The sequence below is a fragment of the Lagopus muta genome, chromosome 6 (genome assembly GCF_023343835.1).
Source record: "Lagopus muta isolate bLagMut1 chromosome 6, bLagMut1 primary, whole genome shotgun sequence".
NCBI classification, from domain to species: domain Eukaryota; kingdom Metazoa; phylum Chordata; class Aves; order Galliformes; family Phasianidae; genus Lagopus; species Lagopus muta.
Window position 1 is genome coordinate 45,122,009 of NC_064438.1, and position 21,931 is coordinate 45,143,939.

A 21,931-nucleotide genomic window follows, 5' to 3' on the forward strand; every position below is an offset into this window, starting at 1 on the left:
CTGAGATTGTAGGTAACTGTTGTTTCAGGCAGGATCTGCCTTAGCAAGTCTATAATTAAAGAGAGAAGCCAGCTCAAATTTCTGTCCTAACCTCTTATGGAAGACAATAAACATGCTTGAACAATTTAATCTAATGAAAAAAAAAAAGAGGGGATGGGAATCATTTCAGGGAATACCAGAAAAAAGCTGTTTAAAAGGAGAAATAGGAAGGAGAGAGGGGTAAATTTAACATGGATATGCGAATAAGTTTGCTGTCCTCAGAAGAATGGAGGTTTGAATTGGGACTGCTGGAGGAGGAAGCAAGGAATGAGTGAAAGTGACACAGGTTCAAGAAGGAGGCTGATATGTGTATGGTAGGAATTTGTTATGGTTTAACACAGCAGGCAGCTAAGCACCACAGAGCTATTCACTCCCTCCCTCCCTCCCAAGAAGAGAATTGGAAACAAAACAGAAATTGTTGGTTGAAGATAAAAAGTACTAACACAGAGAAGTAAAATGGAAAAAAATGTGATGATGTATGAACTTACCACCCACCGCCCAGCTAACAATACAACTGCCTGCCGACTGATGCTCTGCTGTCAATGCAATGTCTCCTTACAGGTTTGGTCCTTCATTTCTGTATGTGTGTGAGAGCTCTTCGTGCACAAAAATAAGCCATGCACATTCCCACGGGTGAGGATGTGAAGCAGCAAACCTTGCTCTGATCATCTGCTACGTGCTGGTAAGACAGAACCATGAGTGCTAGCCTAAACTTGAGATCTTCTTTTAGTCCCCCAATGCTTTCCAGTCCTTCTGGTACAGATTGAACAACATTGATCACTATTGTGTACTTTCAGTCCTCAAAGTGCTTAACAAACATTAAGAAAATCTGAAGAAATGTGCTATTTAAATGCCCACTGTATCAATCCTGATTAAAACCTTGCTTGTTTTATATAGACATCTAAACAAATATGTTGAACAAAACATGAGGATGGCTTAATCGATTTACTCAGCTACGCTGGCCAGTAAAATCAGTTCTAAACTATTACTTAGCTGAGCTCCCAGGTAGAAGTTGTCCTTACTAAAAAGGATATTTATATGGGAAATGGAAGAGGGAAAGCTGCAGGAACTGCATCCCATGTCTGCAAACTGGCTGGTAGTTGGTACGACAGGCCAATTGGACTAAAATGTGGGGTTGGAATAGTAAGGTGGAAGAGGGAGCAACAGCTACTCTCCATTGCTCTCTCACAATCTCTGAAGGACATTATGTCTCTCACCACCCAGGCAATTATAGATATTGCCATTTTAGGCACTGGACTTTTCCACCCCCAAAACAAAGTTGATCCGTGCTACTTTGTGCCCAGATTTTTTGCTGAATGCAGATGGTTATCTGCATATAGTTACGTGCTATTTGATCCCTTGAATAGATAGGCAGCAAGCAGACAGAAGAGCAAAGCCACTGCTATTTCAACTAATCATTTGAGTAGAGTTTCACATAATTATTTAAACAGATGCATTCTGTGCAGGTGAAACAAAATTCTCTGCCTATTTTCTAGTACAGAAATGTCTCTAACAGAAGACTATCTATAGGACAAATAAATGCAAGGAGATGAGAAGAAAGCTAAAATTTGTAAAATAAACAGACCTGCAGCTTTCTGTATCACTTTGCATTTGAGGCAATCTGTCTCTGTTACCAGTTAGAGTAAAACCACTGATTTCCAAGCAGCTGCTCCTGAATTTCTCCAGTCACAGAGAAAATTCTGCAAAGCCAGATCCTTCTCTTTGCAAGAAAAATGCACACCTGCCATGAGCTGACTCTACACAGTGGTCCCATCTTTCCCATGCTCCAGGTGTGCAACTGGGCAAGTCTGTATGGAGGCAGAGCAAGCAGCAAGTCCAGTGCACCTTGATGTATGCACAAAGATTTGGATTTATGTAGTTTGGGAGCTAAGTAGGTTCAGCTAATTGTAACTAAGGAAGGATTCAGTTCAGCCTGTCTCCATGTTCAGAAGACCACAGGGCTCTCAGAGTTAAGAGCAACTGAAGGGAAGAGCCAGATTAGCACACACTTATCACTGCTTGGGAGTATTAACGTCTTTCACAATGTTTTGTGCCACAGCCTCAGAAAGAAGACACCCGAGAAGGCACTGCATAATTTCTCCATCTGGAGCCTCTTTGCAAGAATGTTTTAAGGCAAAGGCAAGAAAACGAACCACCTTATTTTCCTATTATTGACTTGTAAACAGATGAGACCAGACCCTTCATTCCTCTTTGTTTGCACTTCACTACCCGGCTTTAGTTAGGGTAAGAGATGCAGGGATGCTCCTAGAACAGGCCATCTTCAAAAATGCCTTCTAACATAGATATTTAGCCAACAACTCTCAAAGCCAGACGATCTGGAAGCATGTTCTCCAGCCTGATGGTACTGAAGGGGATAATCACACACCCGCTGACTGAGGAAACAATTGAGGAATGAGGCAAACATGTAGCTGAGCATGACCACCCAGCAAGCGTCATCTTCTCTCACACTGACCTACAGCACATCTTGCCTTTTCAGCAAGGCTCTCTCAAAGTGGGAGCTGAGTGCTGCTTAGCAACCCAGGAGCTTTATAAATATGTAGTACTGGGGTGCAGAGAAGAAAGGATAGTTGAGCAGAAATCAGATTAGGTGCAGAATCTGGCACTGCCTCTTGCTATGCCTCAAGTTGTATGGCCTCTTGTATGGCCTCAAGTTGCAGGGTAAATTTAGGTTGGATATCAGGAAAAACTTCTTTACAGAAAGGGTTGTTAGGCACTGGAGTAGGCTGGTGGGTGGTAGTTGTAGTTGAGTTGAGACCCTGAATGTGCTTAAAAACCATTTAGATGTGGTGCTCAGGGACATGATTTAGCAAAGAGTTGTTAGAGTTAGGGTAGTATGGTTAGGCTGTGGTTGGACTTGAAGATCTTTAACATCAATTGCCCAAGCAATTCTATGTTGATTAGACTTCATGCACTTGGTGACTGCCCAGCCTGTAACTTGTCAAGAACCTTCCGTGAAACCTTAATGCTCCTAAGGGAGTCAACAGCTTGAATGAAAGCGATGGGAAGAACTGGTGCCTTCCTCCTCCATGGGCAGGACTAGCATGTGGTAGCTCCAGTGCAGAACAAATCAGGTCCAGACAAAGCCTACCAGGGACAGCACTGGACTCGCAGAGGAACTGCTGGAAGCAGGGTACTCATGCATGTGACTGGGTTCAATCCTGGCTGTTTTGGCTCTTTTCATGCTGTAGTAAGAGGGTGAGTACCAGCAGTGAGGGCAAAAACCAAGAATTTAGCTAGAGACAACTAGATATGACTTGAAATTCAGTAGAAATAGCTGGAAAGAAATACAGGCTGACAGTGATGAATCAGGCCCATACTTCTCTGGCTTTCACTTTCTAAATTATTGGGTTTTAGAAGTCCTGCAAATCCTCTCTGTCTGCTGAGCCCACAGGGAACTGCAGCTGCTCATACACTGGAGAAATCAGGCTCCACTGCTCTGACTCCAGATGCACTGCAAATCCTCTGTGGAAAGGGACAGGGAATGATAAATGCACACAGCAGGTTTCCAGGGGATTCTCTAAGTGTAGAGGGAATTTCTGTGTGGTACAGTGATGGAGTAACTGATTCCTATCCTAGCGCCAGGGGTACAGTTTCCTCTGCTTCATAAAACAGATTGTTCTGGGCATCCCAGTGTGCTACTGCTGGGTTTTTGCAGGCTGTAACAAACACAGAACCACAAGTACCCTAGATAACCCAAACAAAAACTTTCCATAGGTGTACCAGCACACTGTACCAGACACATCTCAGACACAGCTGTGATTTTTCATCTGCAGGGTCAACCACAAGAGCCCTCATGTCAGCTTGCAGAACTTTAAAAATCAAATGAATTTCTAAGGAATAGAAATTTATTTCTTTGCCTTGTGGAGTTTTGAATATGTGGGAGTCTTGAATTTAAAGTCCATTTTAAGAATTATAGGTGAAAAGAGTGGATGAAGAGATGAAAATCCCATCTTAAACCCTAACCTCATATTTATACATATTACTTCAGAAGCTGCAGCTTCAAGAAAAATGACATGTAATAAAAAATCATTTAAAAATCATTCAAATTGGCAAATCTTCCATTCTAGACCTCCAGTGTCTGACTGTATCTTTGACTTGTGCTGGGTACATTTTGGCAATATTTCAGCTAGTACAACTAGATTAGCATGAGCATCATACAGGTGAAATCCACATGTAGCTGAGTTGTGCTGAGGCAGTAACGGTAAAATACTTTCACCTGGTGCAGGATTTCTGCCCATTTGATGTGCTAGCCTAATCTGCAGCAGAAAACAGAAAAATGGCAGGTCATCAGTCATGCTGTAGATATCCACTTTATAGCAACCATGTAGATTAGACCATTCTTCTGTCTTGTCATATTGAAAAACACTGTTTTGTTGCAATTAGTAATGATTTTGGACTAGACTGGTTTATCTCAGTACTTCTCATAAGAGACAGCCATATGGCTATAGAAGAAGGGACTATATAGTGCCTTCTTTTTGGGAGTGCAAGCAGTACAAATTGAGAAACAGAGGGCTGTGATCTGTCCAGTAGGACACACACAGTGGCTCACTATAGCTCCTGCCTCTGCTTGGTGTTTTCCCTTTGCAAGCACCTGCCTCATTTCGTTAAAAGTCAACCTCCTGAAGCCTGTTCCAACTACTGAAACTAGACCTTGCAGTACACAGGGTCCATAAATCACAGGGCAATGCTGAGTACTCTAGAAAACACCTGAGCAATGAATTTTAAAACAGTGTAAATATGACCTGTCATTTTATTTCAGTACAATGTTTTCTCCTATTTAATTATTATTTGAAGGTGAACTCACTACCTATGTAAGGAATTGCATGTGTAGGCATTTATGGTACCATTCTCTCAGGTTACAAGACACATACAAACCTGTTGAGGCTTGACAAAGTTCGAGTATTGAGTAGAAGGTATATTATGTTAGACTTTGCTATCATCAGGCTGTTTTCTTTGCTGACTTAGCAAGAGGGCTCTTTGTCAGCAAAACCTGTGGTACAGTGAGCACAGAGGTATTTGTCCTAAAATTCTGCAGAACCAATGAGTCATATCCCTAGGCACAATGAGAAGCTCACAGGCCATCTCAGATGATATGGATGTTCTGGGGAAACTAAGTACAGGCTTTTCATGTATTGAAAAAGATTCTAAACATCTCCTGCCAGGTTACAAGGCCTATGCATCAGCTAGCACAGAGACTTGGGTGCTCAGCTTTGCTCTCTGCTTTGAGACTGGAGAGATGGCTCAGTATCATAATTTTATATAGACAACCAGAGATTTGTTTTCCCCTTTTATATAAATGCCTCATAGTAAGGCATTGACACACCACTGAGCTGCAGAAACAGGATTACAAAATGCTGATCCCTTTCTCCTCCATTTCAGCTGTTTATTTACAAAAAATCTCTCATTAATCTTCTTTGCTGTGTTTACTTCCCACTTCAGTTCAGTCTTACTGTCTTACCATGCTTCAGGTACTTACATGGTAAGGATATGTTGAGAAAAGCTCAGGAGGCAGCCACCTCCAGAGCTGATTAAGAGAAAGAGAGCTCCACTGATTGTGTTTTGAAGCTGCACTGATTTAAGCCAGATTAAGATTTGGTAGAGCTGCTTGTATTCATGGTGCATTGCCCAAGACCAGTCAAGAAACCAGGTAATACTGAGATGGCCTTGCTCCCTCCAGCCTGTGCTAATTGTCTGTGGACCTCCTGGTTTTACTTCTTGGTGAGTATGCTCCAGGGAAAGGGAAAGGGCATCAGGTTTTTAGAGGGATAAAATGCTGGAGAAACACCTGGAGGTAGTCCAGATTTGGAACTACATATTTGGTTACTCATTCAGACATGCAAAGTGTTACAGAAATCCCTGACTTTGAGAGTGCTATCTTTACCCTCTGAAATGAGAATTCCTACTACCTAAATGAGTCTGAGTTCTGCCTTGTGGTTATGCCTATTCTAGAAATCTGCAGACAAAAGGTGTCACAGACACTGATGGCTGCCTGAACAAAGTGCAACACATCCAGCTAATCCTTAGATTCTTTTCTAATATTCTTTGTGAAAGTTTCTTAAGAGAAAATTCAGATTTTTTTTTTTTAAAGAGGAAATATCCTTCTGTCATTGTAACCAAAGAGAATAGCTGTTCCTCTACTGCAAAACTGGGGTTGCCATCATGAAGCATACAACCACACAGTAGCACAACACAGTCTCTTCAAATGATTGACAAAGGTCATCTGTGCAGCTGCAGAAATCTAGAACTGCTCCATAGGTATCTTCCCAAGAGTTTAATATATCTGGCAGTGCTCTGAGTATTAAAGCTGATCTAAATATTTTGGTATTAGTTCCCTTGTGCACCAGAAAACAAAGGAGTGGATTTCAGTGTTTCTTATGAGCATTTCATATGAGAGAATTTAATATTTCCAGAGAGATGTGGGGATGGGGATAACAACAGGCTGGCTTGGTTTCACTAGTTATTTCATACAAATAAGCAACAATTCACTAGGTTGTATTTCATGACAAAAATGGCTAAGTGCCAAAAACTTTTGATAAGCCAAACTCTAGCTTACTGAAAGGAAAACTCAGGTGAAATATTTTATACAGAGCAAATAAAAATAGAGCTGAGTTATGATACCTTAGGAACAGGTACTCCCTGTCTTCTTGTAGCAGAAAAGCAGATACAAGAGAACTGGATTGGGTCTGGCCCTTTGAAACTGTAGATTTTAACTTCAGTGCAATAGCATTTTTCTACTTTTTCTTTCCACTTTAAATTTGATTCTTCTGAAAGTGAAGGATTAGTACAACAGAATCAAGCTCCGTGCAAATAAATCTCTGCCTGTACTCTTCTGCTAAGACATTAAACACTTGCTATACCCTACAATCAGATACTTGTTATTATTTCACTCTTCAGCATCTCTTTAGTGCTTATATTGCTAATTAAGATGAGCCTCATGCTTTAAGCTAAGTAGGATACAGATATTGTTGATGGCCAAGCAATAAATCCCACTTCATTTGGAAGGCTATTAAGCTGAGAAATATGGAATCAAGCTATCAAGTTAGTTCGGTTATGCTCCTTGCAGTACATAATACATAATACTTAAGGATTTGTCACTGAGATACACACCATATATGTTTACTGTAGTTTAATTCAGATTGGCTGATAGTATGAGTTTTGCCCATGGGTAAATGTACTTTATAAGCAGCTTGTGTTCAGTATCTTCTTGGTATTATTATTTCAGTTTATTTCTTTTTTAGCTGATCAGCTTGTGAGAATTTTAAATGTAGTTCCTGTAGGCTCCAAAAAAGATTTTGAACCATCTGCTGCTTGCTGGCAAGTTGTTTTCATGCTTACTGGTGCTTTCAGTTTCTGCTGCACCTCAGGCTCCCATCGGAGAGAGTTTCCAAACATGAATATGTGGACCTTTCCCAGCTCTTCCAGGAAGAGGTAGAAAATTCCTGTCTAAGAATTCTGGAAGACGATACACAATGTTTTACAGAGCATGTATTTGGATAATAATCCTTGCCACTTTTGCATTTACACCGATAGTCAGACAGCAGGTGTTGAACCTAGCTGACGTCCGTGAGATGTAGGCAAATGGTTTGATATCTGTCTCAGACTGAGGAAACTAAGCAGGAAAGGGTCTCAAGAGTCAGCTCATGATGGGCATGGTAAATAGTTCCTTCCTAGCAAGCTTTGCCATTCTCCTGGTGCCCCTTGCTGCCGCCTCAACCATCAGCTAAATGGTGGCAGCGAAATGAAGCTTTGCCAACTTCGTAACTTGAAGACATGCCAGATGTGGCACAAAGAAGGAAGGGATGCTGTTCAGTGGTGACCCACTATATTATCCTCATCCTGAGCTAAGAAAGATTCAGCATGGGCAAGGGTGGGATCTTCCGTCTGGTTTATTGTTCCTACATGGAGAGAAACTGTGTGGGCCTTTCCTCGGACAGCAAGGGTTATGCCATGTCATGTCTATACCCCAACCTAGATACAGTTGAAGGAGAGTCTGAAAGGGATCACATTTGAAGGAGATGAGAGTATGATAAGCAACCAGGCAACATGCTGCCCTGGGAGCAGTGGGAGCCATATCTGTCAGAGACACTGCAATGACAAACATCGCACTTCCAGGAACTGCAAAGAAATAAGGGTCTGGGGGGATTGAATATGAGAGCTGATGTGATGGACTTGTAAGAAAGGATGGGGCAAAGCACAGGTACAGAGCATGATGGAGCACACTGAAGGGATTCAGCTTCAGTGTCACTCAGATTAATATCCTCCTTCCTTCCTTAGCCAGCTCTACCTCCCAGCAAAAAAATAGAGTGAAGGATTTCTCACACTAGCTAAAACCAATTCAGCTCAACGATATGTGATAATACTCTGTGTTGAAGGCAGAGATGCTTCTCTTGTGTAGTGACTTATCTTATTTCTCAGGACTTATCGATAGATAGCCTTTACAATAGATCAAGGAACTTGAGCTACTGAGGGATGCTGCCAGGCACTTCAAGGCATCTGTTTAACAGTTGTTTAAGAAAGGACTCATTGATGAAAAGCAATGCTCTAGTTACTCTGTAAAAAATATAATTAATAAGATTTTTCTTTATAGCCATCCATCCCACAGCTGAGCAGTTTTTAGCTAAGCATTTGTCAACACTGTAAATGTCAACAATAAGATAAAAGAGGAATTTTCACTTTTCTCTGAGCCTAATGCCAGTTCAAGCTGCAGACTTGTATGTTAATATTCTCACAACTGACAAATAACTGGTGTCTTCATCAAGCATCTGCATTACCCTTCACTGACATGAGACACAAGAGAGTTGTTTATATGAACTCCCATAGCCTTTTCCAGGCAGCTCTAAATTTGTCTGATTAAATTTCTTTTCTATATTTTCCATCTAGCAGCAGCAGAGAGCAGATCTGAAGAGCATTTTTCTTGCTAAGCTCACATTGTCCTGGAGAGTTACTGCTTCCATTGGCATATTTTGCAGCCTTGACAGAAATCATTCATAATTTGACATTAAGCAGACAAATGCAATAGCTGTTGAAAAAAATACAACTTTCCATAGGGAGTTGGACTTGTCCCCTGTGAACAGACCAACATAGATTATGAACTACAAGCAAGAAATTTTGCTGGGTTACCCATCCAACTGGACTCTGGTTTCAGTCCTCCACAAATGATTTTTTTTAAAGTGCAGTAGACAGAGTGAAAGCTTTCTAGCTCCTCAAAACTAATAACCATTAATTTAAGCTATACTAGAATAGCAAATATATCAATTTAATAAGGTAGTAGATGCAGATTTCTGTTTTCTTGTCTGAATTCTCCCTTTTTGGTACTCTTGGATATACCATCATCCAAATCCTGCATACATTTTTCAGGCAACCAGAAGGTACGTGCAATGCTCTACCATTGTGATATCTCATGAGAGTTATGATTATTGTATTCTCTGTGGTGAGCCGAATGACCCAGCTGCAGTACAGTTCCTGCCTGAGACACCTACATTACGAAATAGTGACACGATGAAAACCCAACCGTGAGGCGTTCTCAAAGAAACTCCATCCACTGTGGGAATGCAGTTTCCCAGAAGGCACTTTCTTTTCTAAATCCATGTATTGGACTCACAGTCAGTGCTTTCATATAGAAACTTTATAGAAAGTTTTGACTTTTTTCCAACTTTGGAAAGTTGAAATTCTTTTTAAAGAGTTGATCTCCCATCCCATTTTTCTGTGTAACTGATGTTAAAGCTATCTAACTGCCTGGAGTCTCAACAAGCACACATCTGTCACAAAGCCAGTGGCAGAGGAGCTGAGATGGTTACTACACACAGTATTGTACATAGGCTTCACATGGGCTTTTAAATTAAAAGAAGTAAATTTTGATTTTGATTATGTAGACTGAAGCAAGAAAAAAAAAAGAGAATAATCAAGAATAAGTCAGAAGTTGAGTCTCCAAATGAAAAATTACACAAATTACCCTATAGTTTAGGTTATAGGAGCTTGTATCAATTTGAAATGTTGCACTTAGCAATGGGTCTGGGCCAAAAATCGCACATCCCACATATACATTTTGAATTGAAAGCTTATTGACATTATTCAGCATCCTGCAGCATTTTAACTTTGGGGAAGCTGACATTAACCCAAACATTGTGATTTTGTCCCATTTCTAACTTTTCCTCTTCTCAAGCCCATGGCTGTGAATTGAACTTCATCCTTTACACAGACAGTACATAAATTAATTTTCCAATAAAAACACACATTGACCATAGAGTACCTCAGTCTGCATTTTGCCCTTAGGATGCATTTGAAGAAAACCAAGCCAAGTCTTGGGTCAGCTTTTGTAGGATTACACTGCTCTAAGCACATTAAAAGCATCTGTAGCCTTACCTTTTTATGGCTTTGTAGCAAATGATGACAACTACAAAGAGGAACACTAGTGTGGCACAGCATACTGCAATGATAATAACCAGGCCTGGCCACCAGGTCTCTTCAGTGGGGCAGAAAGTAGACTTGGGAGCTGTAATAAAGAGTGTGGAAAAACACATGAATTCTCTCGCATAAGCTGAATATAGTCAGATCCATTTTAGTTACTCATACAGTAGCACGATGCCAGGGCCACAGATTCATACAAAGAGGCTGCCTCACATTTAGGACAGTTTATATCTTTCTCCCAGTCAATCCCCCTGTTTGGTACAAGATATTTCTGTCATGGTTTCCAGATGACCAAGTTCTCGTGTGTCGTTGCTATCCACAGTGTTCAGCACAGAAGAGAAACCTCTACCTGCAGGAAACCTCTCCCCTCCTCCAAGATTGTCATCTTCTGTACATCAGCAGCAGACGTCATGCTGATAAGGACAGGCTTTCAAATCACATTAGGGGAGGTTTATAAGGGAGCAGTAGCAGTGTGTACCAATTAGTATCGCAGCTGCTATCATTGTAACCTTGGAGAAAGGAAGGGGAATAGGTTTTAAAAAAACAGGAATTTCATTGCATTTATTAATTGCTCATAGAGGACTGTGGCTGCCAAACTTCTTCCCTGTTATGCATCCCAAATGTTAAGAAATGTTTACAATAACAAATGCTAACTCATGAAAGCAAGCAATTGTTATGACATTCTTCTTATTCAATTTAGGGCTAGAATTGCGTGTTTAATGCTACTCAAGACAAGCAACACTTTGAATCGGAAGTACTACTGGTGGCACTTAGCTCAAATCTTTTTCCCCAGGGCCAAATTCTTTTTCCCATACTTTCTGGGACACCTGTTCCTTGAAGGATGGTGAGCAGTAGACAATGCCATGAGCAACACTTGTTATTGCAAAGGGGGAAGAGACCCTTTCCTCAGTATACTCAACCACATAACTATCATGAGATGCTGGGTCCTTCTAAAGGAAGTTCAAAAATGATTCAGTTAATGGAAATGACTAAATCTGCATTTTCAGTTAAGTAGAGGAAATAACCAAATATAGCAAAAGGAAGCTGAGAAATCAAGTAAGTTGTAGAACTAACGGCTCCTGGTTCCACTTCTGACAGTCTACTTCCAAACCATTTCAGCAAATAAATTTTTATTTTCTTACTGTGACGCTGCAGAGTTAGTTTCCACTGGGGGGGATGGAATTATGTATTGTATTCTGATATGACCTGATATTTTATGAACAATTTAAATATTGTTGTCTTTTTAACGTTCCAGAACAGAGAGCATTTCAAAGATAAGAATATGCTGGCACGCAGGGGTATACATACTCAGGGCCAACTCTACCCCCCTGATATTGCCCCAAGGAACAGAAATGGTTCCACTGAAATCAAATGAAATGTATATGCATATGATACGATCATACAGAATAGGACTGGTAGGGTCCTTCGTACCTAGTTCCTATTCTTCTTCCAAGGCAGGATTAACCAACCTAGTCATAGAGTAAACCAAGATCGTGAAACCAGGTTGGGTTGTTCTTCTGCACGATAAATGAGAGTAACAAATGACAAAGAAAGGGCCTAAAGCAACACCTGTTACCTGCTTGAGTAGCACGTGCTCCTTGGTGCTTTATCACAGTATTTTTACATGGAGAATAAACAGATACATTTGGAACGGAATAGTGAAAATGACTCCTGACAACTTAAATGTAGCTATTAAAGACAGGAAATAAGAATTGCAAATGTGGAGATGACCCTTAATTCACCCAGCTCCATTCCTTTCCTCACTGGTCCAGACCAGGCACTCAGAAAAACATGAGAAACAACTCTGGAAGTCATCAAAGCCTGTTTATTAGTTGCTGGTGATTTTATACAGCTTTAAAAATTATGTTATATTTCTATGCTTATTATTGCAATGCTAAGTAACCTTAGAAATGTCCACTATTCCCAATAAGCTTCTGGTTGTGTGGTTGCTTTTACCTTCCTCAGTGTGTATTTATACTGCCCTCATTACTGTGATACATTCATCTTTAATGCATTTCTTTCCATAATTACCCTCTGAGGAAGAGCAGAACTGCTTTAATCCTCTTGAACGTATGGGAAACCAGAGCCTGGCCCACCTGGATGCCCCATATATCAGGTATGAGGCACAGAGAAGTGCCCCTTGGAGAGGCCCACACTCAGCTGTCAGTGTTAGGAAGACACTGATGTCTCCATCACTGAGTGCATGGCTCTGAACTGCTCCCTCATGGCCTCCATCTTTGTGCATCCTCTTCTAAATCTATTATAAAACAGAAAAGGCATATTGTTCCAGAACTAAATCGTACCTTTTCCCTTATCTGATAAAGAAACAATGAACCATGTGCTGCTGTCATTCACAGTACTGTTTCAGGAAAGGAGGACATCCCTGGGTGAAGGTAGTTCCTGCATCATCACTATGGGGTTACCAAGAGCTGACATCTGCTTCCTTGGCATCCAGTGCTGGTCTCACATGATTGGCTTCAGCTGCTCAGAGCACGACAACCTGCTGATTTGACTAATTCCTGTCTGCTCTTCATTGGTCTCAAGATCAGCTGAACAGAGAAAGTGATTTTCAAAGCAACCTGAGGAAAATGTTCGTTTTCTCCTAGGCCCTAAGGTGCTGTTCTGCACCCTGAACAAACCACTGGGTAGAAAGCAGTTGGAAAGTTGTGACGTTCTGAAGATAAGCAACCTGAGCAAAGCAACTGCAGGCTGTCATCCTGCCAGAAGTCTTGTTAAAACATTGAACATTTCATTCAATTAATGAAGTACTAAAATAAGTCACTGATGCTAAACAGCAAAGATTTAAGAAAACACATACTGTCAAACTAGCCAGATATTTTCTGAGGAGAGTACTGTTTTGGTAAATACATGTATTACAGCTGGTATGATAACCTTAGACTTTGGAATGACATTTGATGTTGAGGCTATGAAACTATAAAGCTATACAGTATGCTTGGAACATATGAATTAAGCTAAAAGCCAGGGGTCTGGTATGCCCCAAAATCTAACTGTATATGCTACTGAGATAATTTGTTTTTTAGCCACTCTTTTTTTTTTCGTCCCCAAAATATAGGAATAGATACTGGTACAGTTTGTAAATCATTCAGGAATGTACTCCACTACAAATGGAGATAAGCATATTTAGATTAGAAACAGGATAATTATTATCATTAGGGGTAATTATCTGCTACAAAACTCTATCAACTCTGGTGAAATATTTCACTGAAAAAATTAGTTTAAGGTAGACTGTTCATTTCTCCTAAAAGAAGTCCAAATCCAGATGCAGAGATTTATTTAAAATAACAAGTCAAGAAAACGCTCTGCCTCTGGGAAGCCCTCACGAGCACAATGCCTTTTTTCCTTCTGGCCTTAAAAGTCAGGAAGTACAAATTTCAGTTAGGTTTACTTTTAGAGGGACAGTGCTTTCCCTTATTCCAAACAGCACCAAAGAATAAATAAAGACAGCATTAACGCAATGAATCAACAGACCCATTTCAGACCAACTATGGGTGGCTGGAACCAACTCTGAGATAACAAACTAATGAAAACGTACACTGAGAGTAAAGGCATCCTGCAAACCCTTCAAGCACCAGAAAATCTCACGTGCTAACTTTCTTTGACTAAATTTGTTCCCAAGTCTCAGCATTATGGCAGCTTCAACTCTAATGCTAAGATAGCAAGAATTTGTATGCATAGAGGTCTAGCTAGCAATGGGCATACCAGGTGTAGTGGAAATGCTAAGTCACAGCCTGAAACAGTGATTAGGCACCTGGTGGGAAGGCAGGGCCGACCCAGGAGAGCTCAGGTGCATGCAATGCAGCTGAGTGACTGGAAGGGATGAAGCAGAATCCTCCTCTTCCCAGATGTCATTTAAGAGTTGGCAGTGGAGGTGAGGGTGACTTTTGCTGGAGATCCCTGCCTACCTGAGGTCTTCTACAGGTAAGCAGCTCTTTTCCTTCATTTCTTTGTATGCTGTGTGTGAGCTTGTTCTCTTTTGCTGTAGCCAGAGGCTCTGTCATTCTGCTCTTATTGTGGTCCTTTCTGTCCTGTTACAGCATTATACTAGGAAGGATTAGCTCAGCTTCACAGGGCTTCTCTGAATGTCCAAGCACAAAAATACTGGGAGGAAAATGGAAATAAAACTTCCATGAAATTATGAAGAAATATCTGGGTTTTTTTTGGCAAATCTTAGAGTAGGTCACTCTCAAAATTGTCCTCATCTGCTTAAAACAAAATAAGGGGTGCTTTTGACTACAGGGACCATGCTGTGCTTCAGCCCTCCACAGAACCAGTGAGTGAGAGGAGGGAGGCAGCAGTCATCCCTCCTACCCTGGCCATCACTGCCAGTTAGCTGAACAAAACAGGGATGAGACAACAAATAGACAAGGGAGCAGTGACCCATCTCCCACGTGCAGTCCCAGAGAAGTGTCTCTGGCTGGCGTCTGATTGTGTCAGCCTGTTACAGGCTCAGTCCCAGGCAGCTGGTGAGTGCATGCTGACATGATGTGGAAGAGTGACGGTGACCTCCTCACCTCCCTACAGCAACAGTGACTTCATGTCTAAAAAAGGAAGAGTGCTTTCAAGATAAATCAAAACTGCTTATTGTTTTTCTTCCTGCTTTTTATTTCTGTTCCTGTGGAAAGGTCAAGAGTGCTGGTGCAATCATCTTTATGAGACACCTGCCCATTTTTAATATTGTATATTCACCACAGGCTAAGCCTAGCCATCTTTATGCCTGCAGCATTTCTCTCACTCTTGCAAGGCTGTCTGAATCAGCCGGTGTTCTTCTACTTTGCTGGCCTGGAAGCATACTGGATTGTGTTTTGAAAGCAGGCTCATGTTCCAAGGGTCTCAAATGTTTTATCAATCTTAGTTGGAAATTGAAAGGAACTGAGGATGCAGGCAGTGTGTTTTTGCTGACCCATGTGTTATGTCACGTATGTTAGGGACCTGTTGATCTGCTAGCTTAGTCAGGATTAAGTTCTAGCCTCAGCTTCACTTTTATTTGCCTTCTTATTTTGATAAACTCACTAATCTGTGCTTTGGCATCTCCGTTTATAAGACAAGGAGAAGCTACTAGTTCCTACACCCATTATTGCACTAGGATGCAGAGCATCTCTGGCAGCTCTGGGTTCTCTGGATGAAGGGTTTGTTACCTAGCCTAGGGCAATGTGGAGAGATCTGTGAGTCAGTGTAAGCTCAAGTGTGTCTGGCTTGGTTACTGCGTTTTGTCACGTAGGAGCAGTTACAGATGTTTTTGGATAGCCTGTATGATAGGAATACACTATGTGCACTCAGGGCTGCTAACAGGGAAAGGCAGCCAGCAAATCTTTCACAAAGAGCTATCTAATGAAATCTGTGTTCTATTAGACTTTGATACAAATATAGATCTTCAGCTGTTATTCTTAAAATGGATTTCAGGTAGGTTCTGTCCTGTTTGGGCTTTATCCAATGAAATTCCTGGATTTGAGGGAGAACCCTTCCTGGGAAGATGAGACAAATGAGCCTGACCAGAAGATGAGGGCCTTGGTGCTCCCTCCTCAGAGCAAAAAGCACTTGTGCATTGCAGTGGGTCTTCTGCTGTTACTCCTATTCCCTCTGCCCTGCACTTGAGATTCCTTGCACAATCTGAACATGTCAAAGCAAACCACGTGTCTGAAATGATTCATTTTGAAGATTCAGAAGCTGTAAGATATGAATGGATGCACTTCACTGTCTCCTTGGCAGGTCCAGATATCATCTCACTGACCTCCCTTCACAGTTATTACCTACAAACGCTAACAGGCAATGCCTGAGTTGCCAGAGGGCAGGTGAGGGAGTACATCAAACCACAGGCCAGTGGCACTGCTAGGATCAATGCAGGTCTACAGGCTGGGCCAGGCCCTTCACAGCTTGCTGGATGTGGCCTTGGGGACAGCCTGCAAAACAACCTTTACCTCCAGATTGCTCAGCAGAAAGACAACCTGGATTTGGCCACATCAGCCATAATGCTGCTCCTTTGCCTCATGTTTGTAAACAAATCAATCTAGCTGGTGGCTGAAGAGCTTTAGCCATGGACTGTCTTCCCCACCCCAGTGCCCCAAGGCACTACAATCTCCTGGAGAAATCACAGCATTGTAAGGATTGGATGGGACCTCTGGAGATCATCTAGTCCAATCCCCTGCTAAAGCAGGTATCCTACAGGTGTAATGAAATGGCACAGAGAAGATATTGCAAGCAGACTGTCTTAAGGGAACAAGATGGTACATGGACTCTTAAACATCCAACATGAATGTTGATGGGCACAACATTCAAGATGTGGCTCCAGCTCTGCCACTGCTTCTCCCTTGATTCTCTTCGATAGAAACAGCAAGCTCCAAAAGAGCACTACGCTAAAGTACTTAAATCAGTACCCAAAACAGCAAATTAAATCCAGCAAGTGCACAAAAATACAAAATTTCCAGCCACGAGTTCTCAGGGCTTTTCTCCTCAAGTTGAGAGATGTGCTGTTGTCTGGTTGGAGAGGTGAACTTTGTGCAAGATGGTCAGCACAGAAAGCCAGATCCTTTAGCAGCCATCATTAATTTGAGAGACTGGGCCAACACAACAGGAACGTGAAGCAGGAATGGATGACAACTTCAATAACAAAGTTAACTTGGGACAAGTTCATCTTCAGTAAATCCAAACATCACAGAATGGATTTGGATTATTTCAGTACTCAAAGAGCACTGACTTAGGAAGCTGCTATGTTGTATCTGTTTTCTGAGATGCTGCCCGGCAAGGAAAGACTGAAGAACTCCTTTACACCAGCAGTGTCCTGCCCCAGCATCCTCATCCCTGGATTATGGCTGCAACTATATACAATATGAATAGACTGGCTTAAACAAAATAAGAGCCCCCTAAATTTGCAGTAGATTTTGATGTACACAAAAATGCCACAAAATCTTTTTTCCTACTTCTTCAGTTCTTTGTAGTCCTGTGCTTTTCCTGCTGCTTGTAAACGGAGGGCTATTTCCAGAGGGCTATGAGCCAGTCAGGTAAACAACTGCTACTAGGCAATAGTAGTGTGCTCAGCAGAAAGCCTGTCTTGATTTACTGCCTCCCTCAAGTAGTTAGGTTAAATAACACTGATGGAAATTAGCTATTCCTGGAGCAGATGATTCTTCTGTTTATCACATTATGTTGCAGACAACTTTATATCACACAGCTGCTCTGTGCATATGTCCCTACTACAGTTTTAAAGGGGGTACTGTTATCCCTGTGCAGTGGGAACTTCTGCTATAATAAAAACATGTGTGGGATAATGCTGGAGAAATTCCCTTCCCTGCAGCTTTCACACTGCAGACGCTGTTTCTCTGCACTCTCAGTTCACCTCTTTGTTTAGTTCTCTCCTCCTTTCTAAAAATAATTTCCATCTGAAACAAGAATCATGCGAGTATTGTGCTCAGATCTGGAGGATGAGACTTGAAGAAATGGAAGAAAAAAGCAGTTCTGCAGAAGCTTCATGGAGGTCATGGGTGATAGAGGGGTACATGGCTCATTGCAAGTAGGACTGTAACTTTGGGTGGATAAAAGCTGAGCGTGAATGTAAAAAGGGAAAAAGAGAGGAACTGTACTGGACTTCCAAGTGTGGTGCTTGATACCTGAGCTTTAGAGGTCATTGAATGTGGATTCGTTTGAGTTTTCTAGTAGATTTCACTAAAGCCTCATGTACTATGCTGTCTTCAGTGACCTCACGTTCTCCTGCTTTTTTTTTCTGGCAGATTTAAGAATCTTTTGAAAAATGAACTTGTCATTTTTACTAAAATAAAAATAATAGGAGATGAATGTACCGGTTGCTCAGGCATAAGTGAAGCACATTGAGATGAAGCAGCTTGTCCAGAGTCGCTACAGCTTAGTGGAAAAGCCAGAAAACAGAATGTCTTTTGACTCCTGGCCAGTCCTACACTCTGAACTCCTCCCTGGGAGTCAGATGGAAACACTGGATTTAGTCATAACTGCATTTCCATGGTGGAAGCAGTCAGATCTCTGCCCCACACTGATGCCATGCCCAGAACTTCTGTGTGGCACAGACCTGTGGGCATCCAGTGGGTTATTCAGGAAGGGCTCATGCTAATCCTGTAGAAAGCTTCTATTGGTTTTAATATCACTGTAGTGGAAGAATGGCTCTTCAGGTTAGAGTCCTACATGCTTATGGAAATACAATGATGCAGAGTGCAGAGCAATCAGAAGAATGTTTAAAAAAAGAAATAAATAAATAAAAAATAGACTAAGGAGTGAAAGTCTGTGCACCAAGCAATCAACAAGCTGAGAACCAGATCTGCCAGCTATCCTATTCAGCCCCACCTCTGATGAGCCCCACCAGAACTGAGGCATGTCTCCACAATTAGGAGCTGAACATGGTTTCAGATGCCAAGGTCCTTTGGAGGAGAGTAGGGTTAGTGAGTGTGGAAGAAGAGTCTGTTTTCTAAAGCATGATCTGGAGAAGCAGTTGCATTTAAAGGCCTTGTGGAAAAAAAGCTTTTAAGGCGATTACATCATAGCTACTTTCTGTGTTAACGCTCTGCTCTGGCATTTATCTTTACAATGGGCACTCACGTCAGCTACTGCCCTCTGTCACATGTTTTTCTAACCAGCCGTCTCCTGATGAAATGCTGTTTCTCCTTCTCCCTCAGTGAATGGACAGAATTGTTTTTAGCCTGATAAATCACACTATCAGTTTCTGTCCTAAGCAAATTAGAATTGAAGCCTATGGTTTGCAAGGCAGTCTCCTTGCAACAGTACAGTTATTCTGGAAAGCCTTGTGTGTACCATCTTATTTCCCTGCTGTCCATGACCTGAACCAGCACCAGGCTGAGTAGCACAGAGCAGGATGACACCTTTATAGAGTCCTAGTGCATAACAGCCATCATTCAGGCAGATGTTCCTGTATTGTATGGCATGCTTTTTGAAATGCAGGAGTTGATCAGATTAGTGGGTATCTACTGCCTCCAAGAAACAGGTCACAAATGCCTGAACATTTTTTTGTTAAATTAGTATTCTGAAATTTATTTCAGAAGGTGACCTGATTTCTGCAGGTTCTGAGCACTCAGATACTTTAACTTGGGTGCCTGAATATAGATATGCAAGCTCCAGTTTAACCTTTTGCATTCTATTATACAGGAGCCAACCTCTCTTTTCTGAGGTATTACCCCATGGGAACAGAAATCCCTCTAAAGAAGGACCCCAGCCTCAGCTCTTTCCTTGTTCAGTGATTTTTTTTTTTTTTTTTTTTTTTTTTTTTTTTTTTTTTTTTTTTTGCAAGATCTTTACCCCATCCTCTGATTCTCCTCCAGGCACAGTAGTCTAAGTTTTCTGTAGTGTTCCAAGTTATAGTAATAAATAGTATGTTTGCACAGTTATTCCTTTTCCAATTCTGTAATGGGGTAAATAATTTTACCCTTAGAGGTACTATACTTCCATCAACCAGCTGCATTTCCTCGATCTCTTCACATATTCAAGCAAGAACAGCAGTGAAGCAGTGGTTTAGGGCAGAACAACAATGGCACAGCCATGACCTGAAGACAGTGATTCTCAGTTCTTTAGAACAGAGGCACTGCTGAAAGGCACAGACATAAGCAAGTGCTGTACCATCCACTTCATTGCACAAACACATAGCCCAGCTCTCCAGTGGCAAGTGATGTGCAGAAAGCATGAGCATGCTTCAGAAGGGAAAATCAGTGCCTGTGAACACCTGCTTGCCCAAGCAAACTGTGTGATCTGCTTACGTTCAGGAAAGAGGCCTGAAAACACTTAACCCTCATGCTGAGTCTGCCTTTGCTGCTGCAGCGCTCTGATACCTGAAACTGTATTAGCAGACTTCCACATCAGTGCTCAACAGCCATACAGACATGTAAAAATAATAATATTCAGTGCTTGATATCCATCTCAAATCCAAAGTTTACAGAAGTTTCACATGTGATAGCTCTGGGTGTTTGATGGGTTCCTGAGATCCAACCAGCAGTTTGGAGGTGAAGGGAGAGCAGTGCTCAGGACTCTTGTTGATGTTTCCTGCAGGGAGGCAGGACACTTCTTTGGCAGGAATCACAATACATCACCCTGAAGTCTTCATCCTTCAGTTCCTGCAGTGAACAGACCTTCAAAGGAGGGATGCTGTACATTGAAATCCAAACAGCTGAAACATGATTTTAAAAGTCTAAGCCCCTGCATTGATGACCAGCCTTTTGCCAGAGAATGATTAAGGAGGTACTTCAGGACAGGCAGATTCAATCCCACATGAAAATGATAGATTTTCTTTGTGTAATCTTCTACACGTACAGATCAAATTAAGGACAAGATCTGCACAAACTCTTCAGCCAAGCAGTATTCACTTGAGTGGTGCCATCAAAGACACCAAGGCCATAAAATACAAATAGAATTCAGTACCACTGTTATGAAGATATTATCTCACAGATACTGTCTTTTTAAAGAGCTCAGGAATTCCCAGACAACAGCAAAGATTGGACAAACCTTATAGCTTGGAACGGAACTGATGCGACCTCAACATTTATGCCTTCAGGGAAGGCAAATAGAAAACCACCTTCAGCCATCTGCAGGCTGAATTTCTTAGCACAGATTGTTGAAGACTTGGAAATGCTCAGAGTATTTCCCTCGTGTATTAGTAGCAGCAGTTTCTAAGGCACTGGTTTGTATCTATCTCTAAAAAATTAATGGGTTGTGTGTAGGGTGTTCAGACACTATATGGAGAGTGGCTATACTTGACGTACACTTTAGATTTATGACTACAGATGGCTTTAAAGAGTTCATTTTAAAATGAAAGACATTGCAAGTCATATGTCTGAGTTTAAGAGAACAGCTGGTTGACTATGTAGTAGATACTTCTGTTGTGTACGCCACTTATATAAGCGTAGACCTCCTATTAGACATAACAGTTAATTCCTTTTATCACTTCAGTGGCTTGGTTATTACTGAAATTGTAATTGATAATTACAATTATCACCTAGCATTTTTCTTTGAGGAGACCAGTTATTTCCACACCTAGTGCACTTGGATTCCTTATCCAAAGTGTGTTTGCATTTCACTTAAGGGAAATATAGCTAAAACTGATTACTTGATCAGAGCAAAATGGAACTAAAAGTGCTTTCCAAACCAGAAGTAAGTTTAATCTTAGTAAGATAAAATTCCATTTATCATCTCACTCAGTATCTGTAAAATTCAAAATAGTAAAAATTGCATTTACAGCTTGTTAACAGATTGGTCCTTTCACCATGCCAAATGCCCAACAGGAAGGCCTTTGTGACCACATGGAGCACATTTGTAACTCTCTGAGAGCCAAAAGACAAGGCACAGCCTTTCTCACAGAAACAAATGTAAGCAAATTGGTTACTGGTCACTGCCTGCACTTTCCTCTATCTTCACACAGAAATCTAGATCTGCATGAGCAGGCAAACTCTTGCAGAGATGTTATCGACCATCACTTCAAAAT

General features: G+C 41.4%; 1 protein-coding gene and 1 long non-coding RNA gene across 3 annotated transcripts in view; one reads left to right on the top strand and one right to left on the bottom strand.

Moving 5' to 3' along the window:
* Window positions 1-21,931, bottom strand: part of PRIMA1 (proline rich membrane anchor 1) — a 47,007-nt gene that overhangs the window by 11,015 nt on the left and 14,061 nt on the right. For both annotated transcript variants that reach the window (XM_048948173.1, XM_048948174.1), the window contains exon 3: window positions 10,423-10,552. In XM_048948173.1, the coding sequence (XP_048804130.1) occupies window positions 10,423-10,552 (130 nt within the window). The remainder of the gene's footprint in view (window positions 1-10,422; window positions 10,553-21,931) is intronic.
* Window positions 12,533-20,249, top strand: LOC125694639 (uncharacterized). Its single transcript, XR_007377632.1, has 2 exons — window positions 12,533-14,406; window positions 15,889-20,249. It is a non-coding gene; the product is annotated as an uncharacterized LOC125694639 (long non-coding RNA).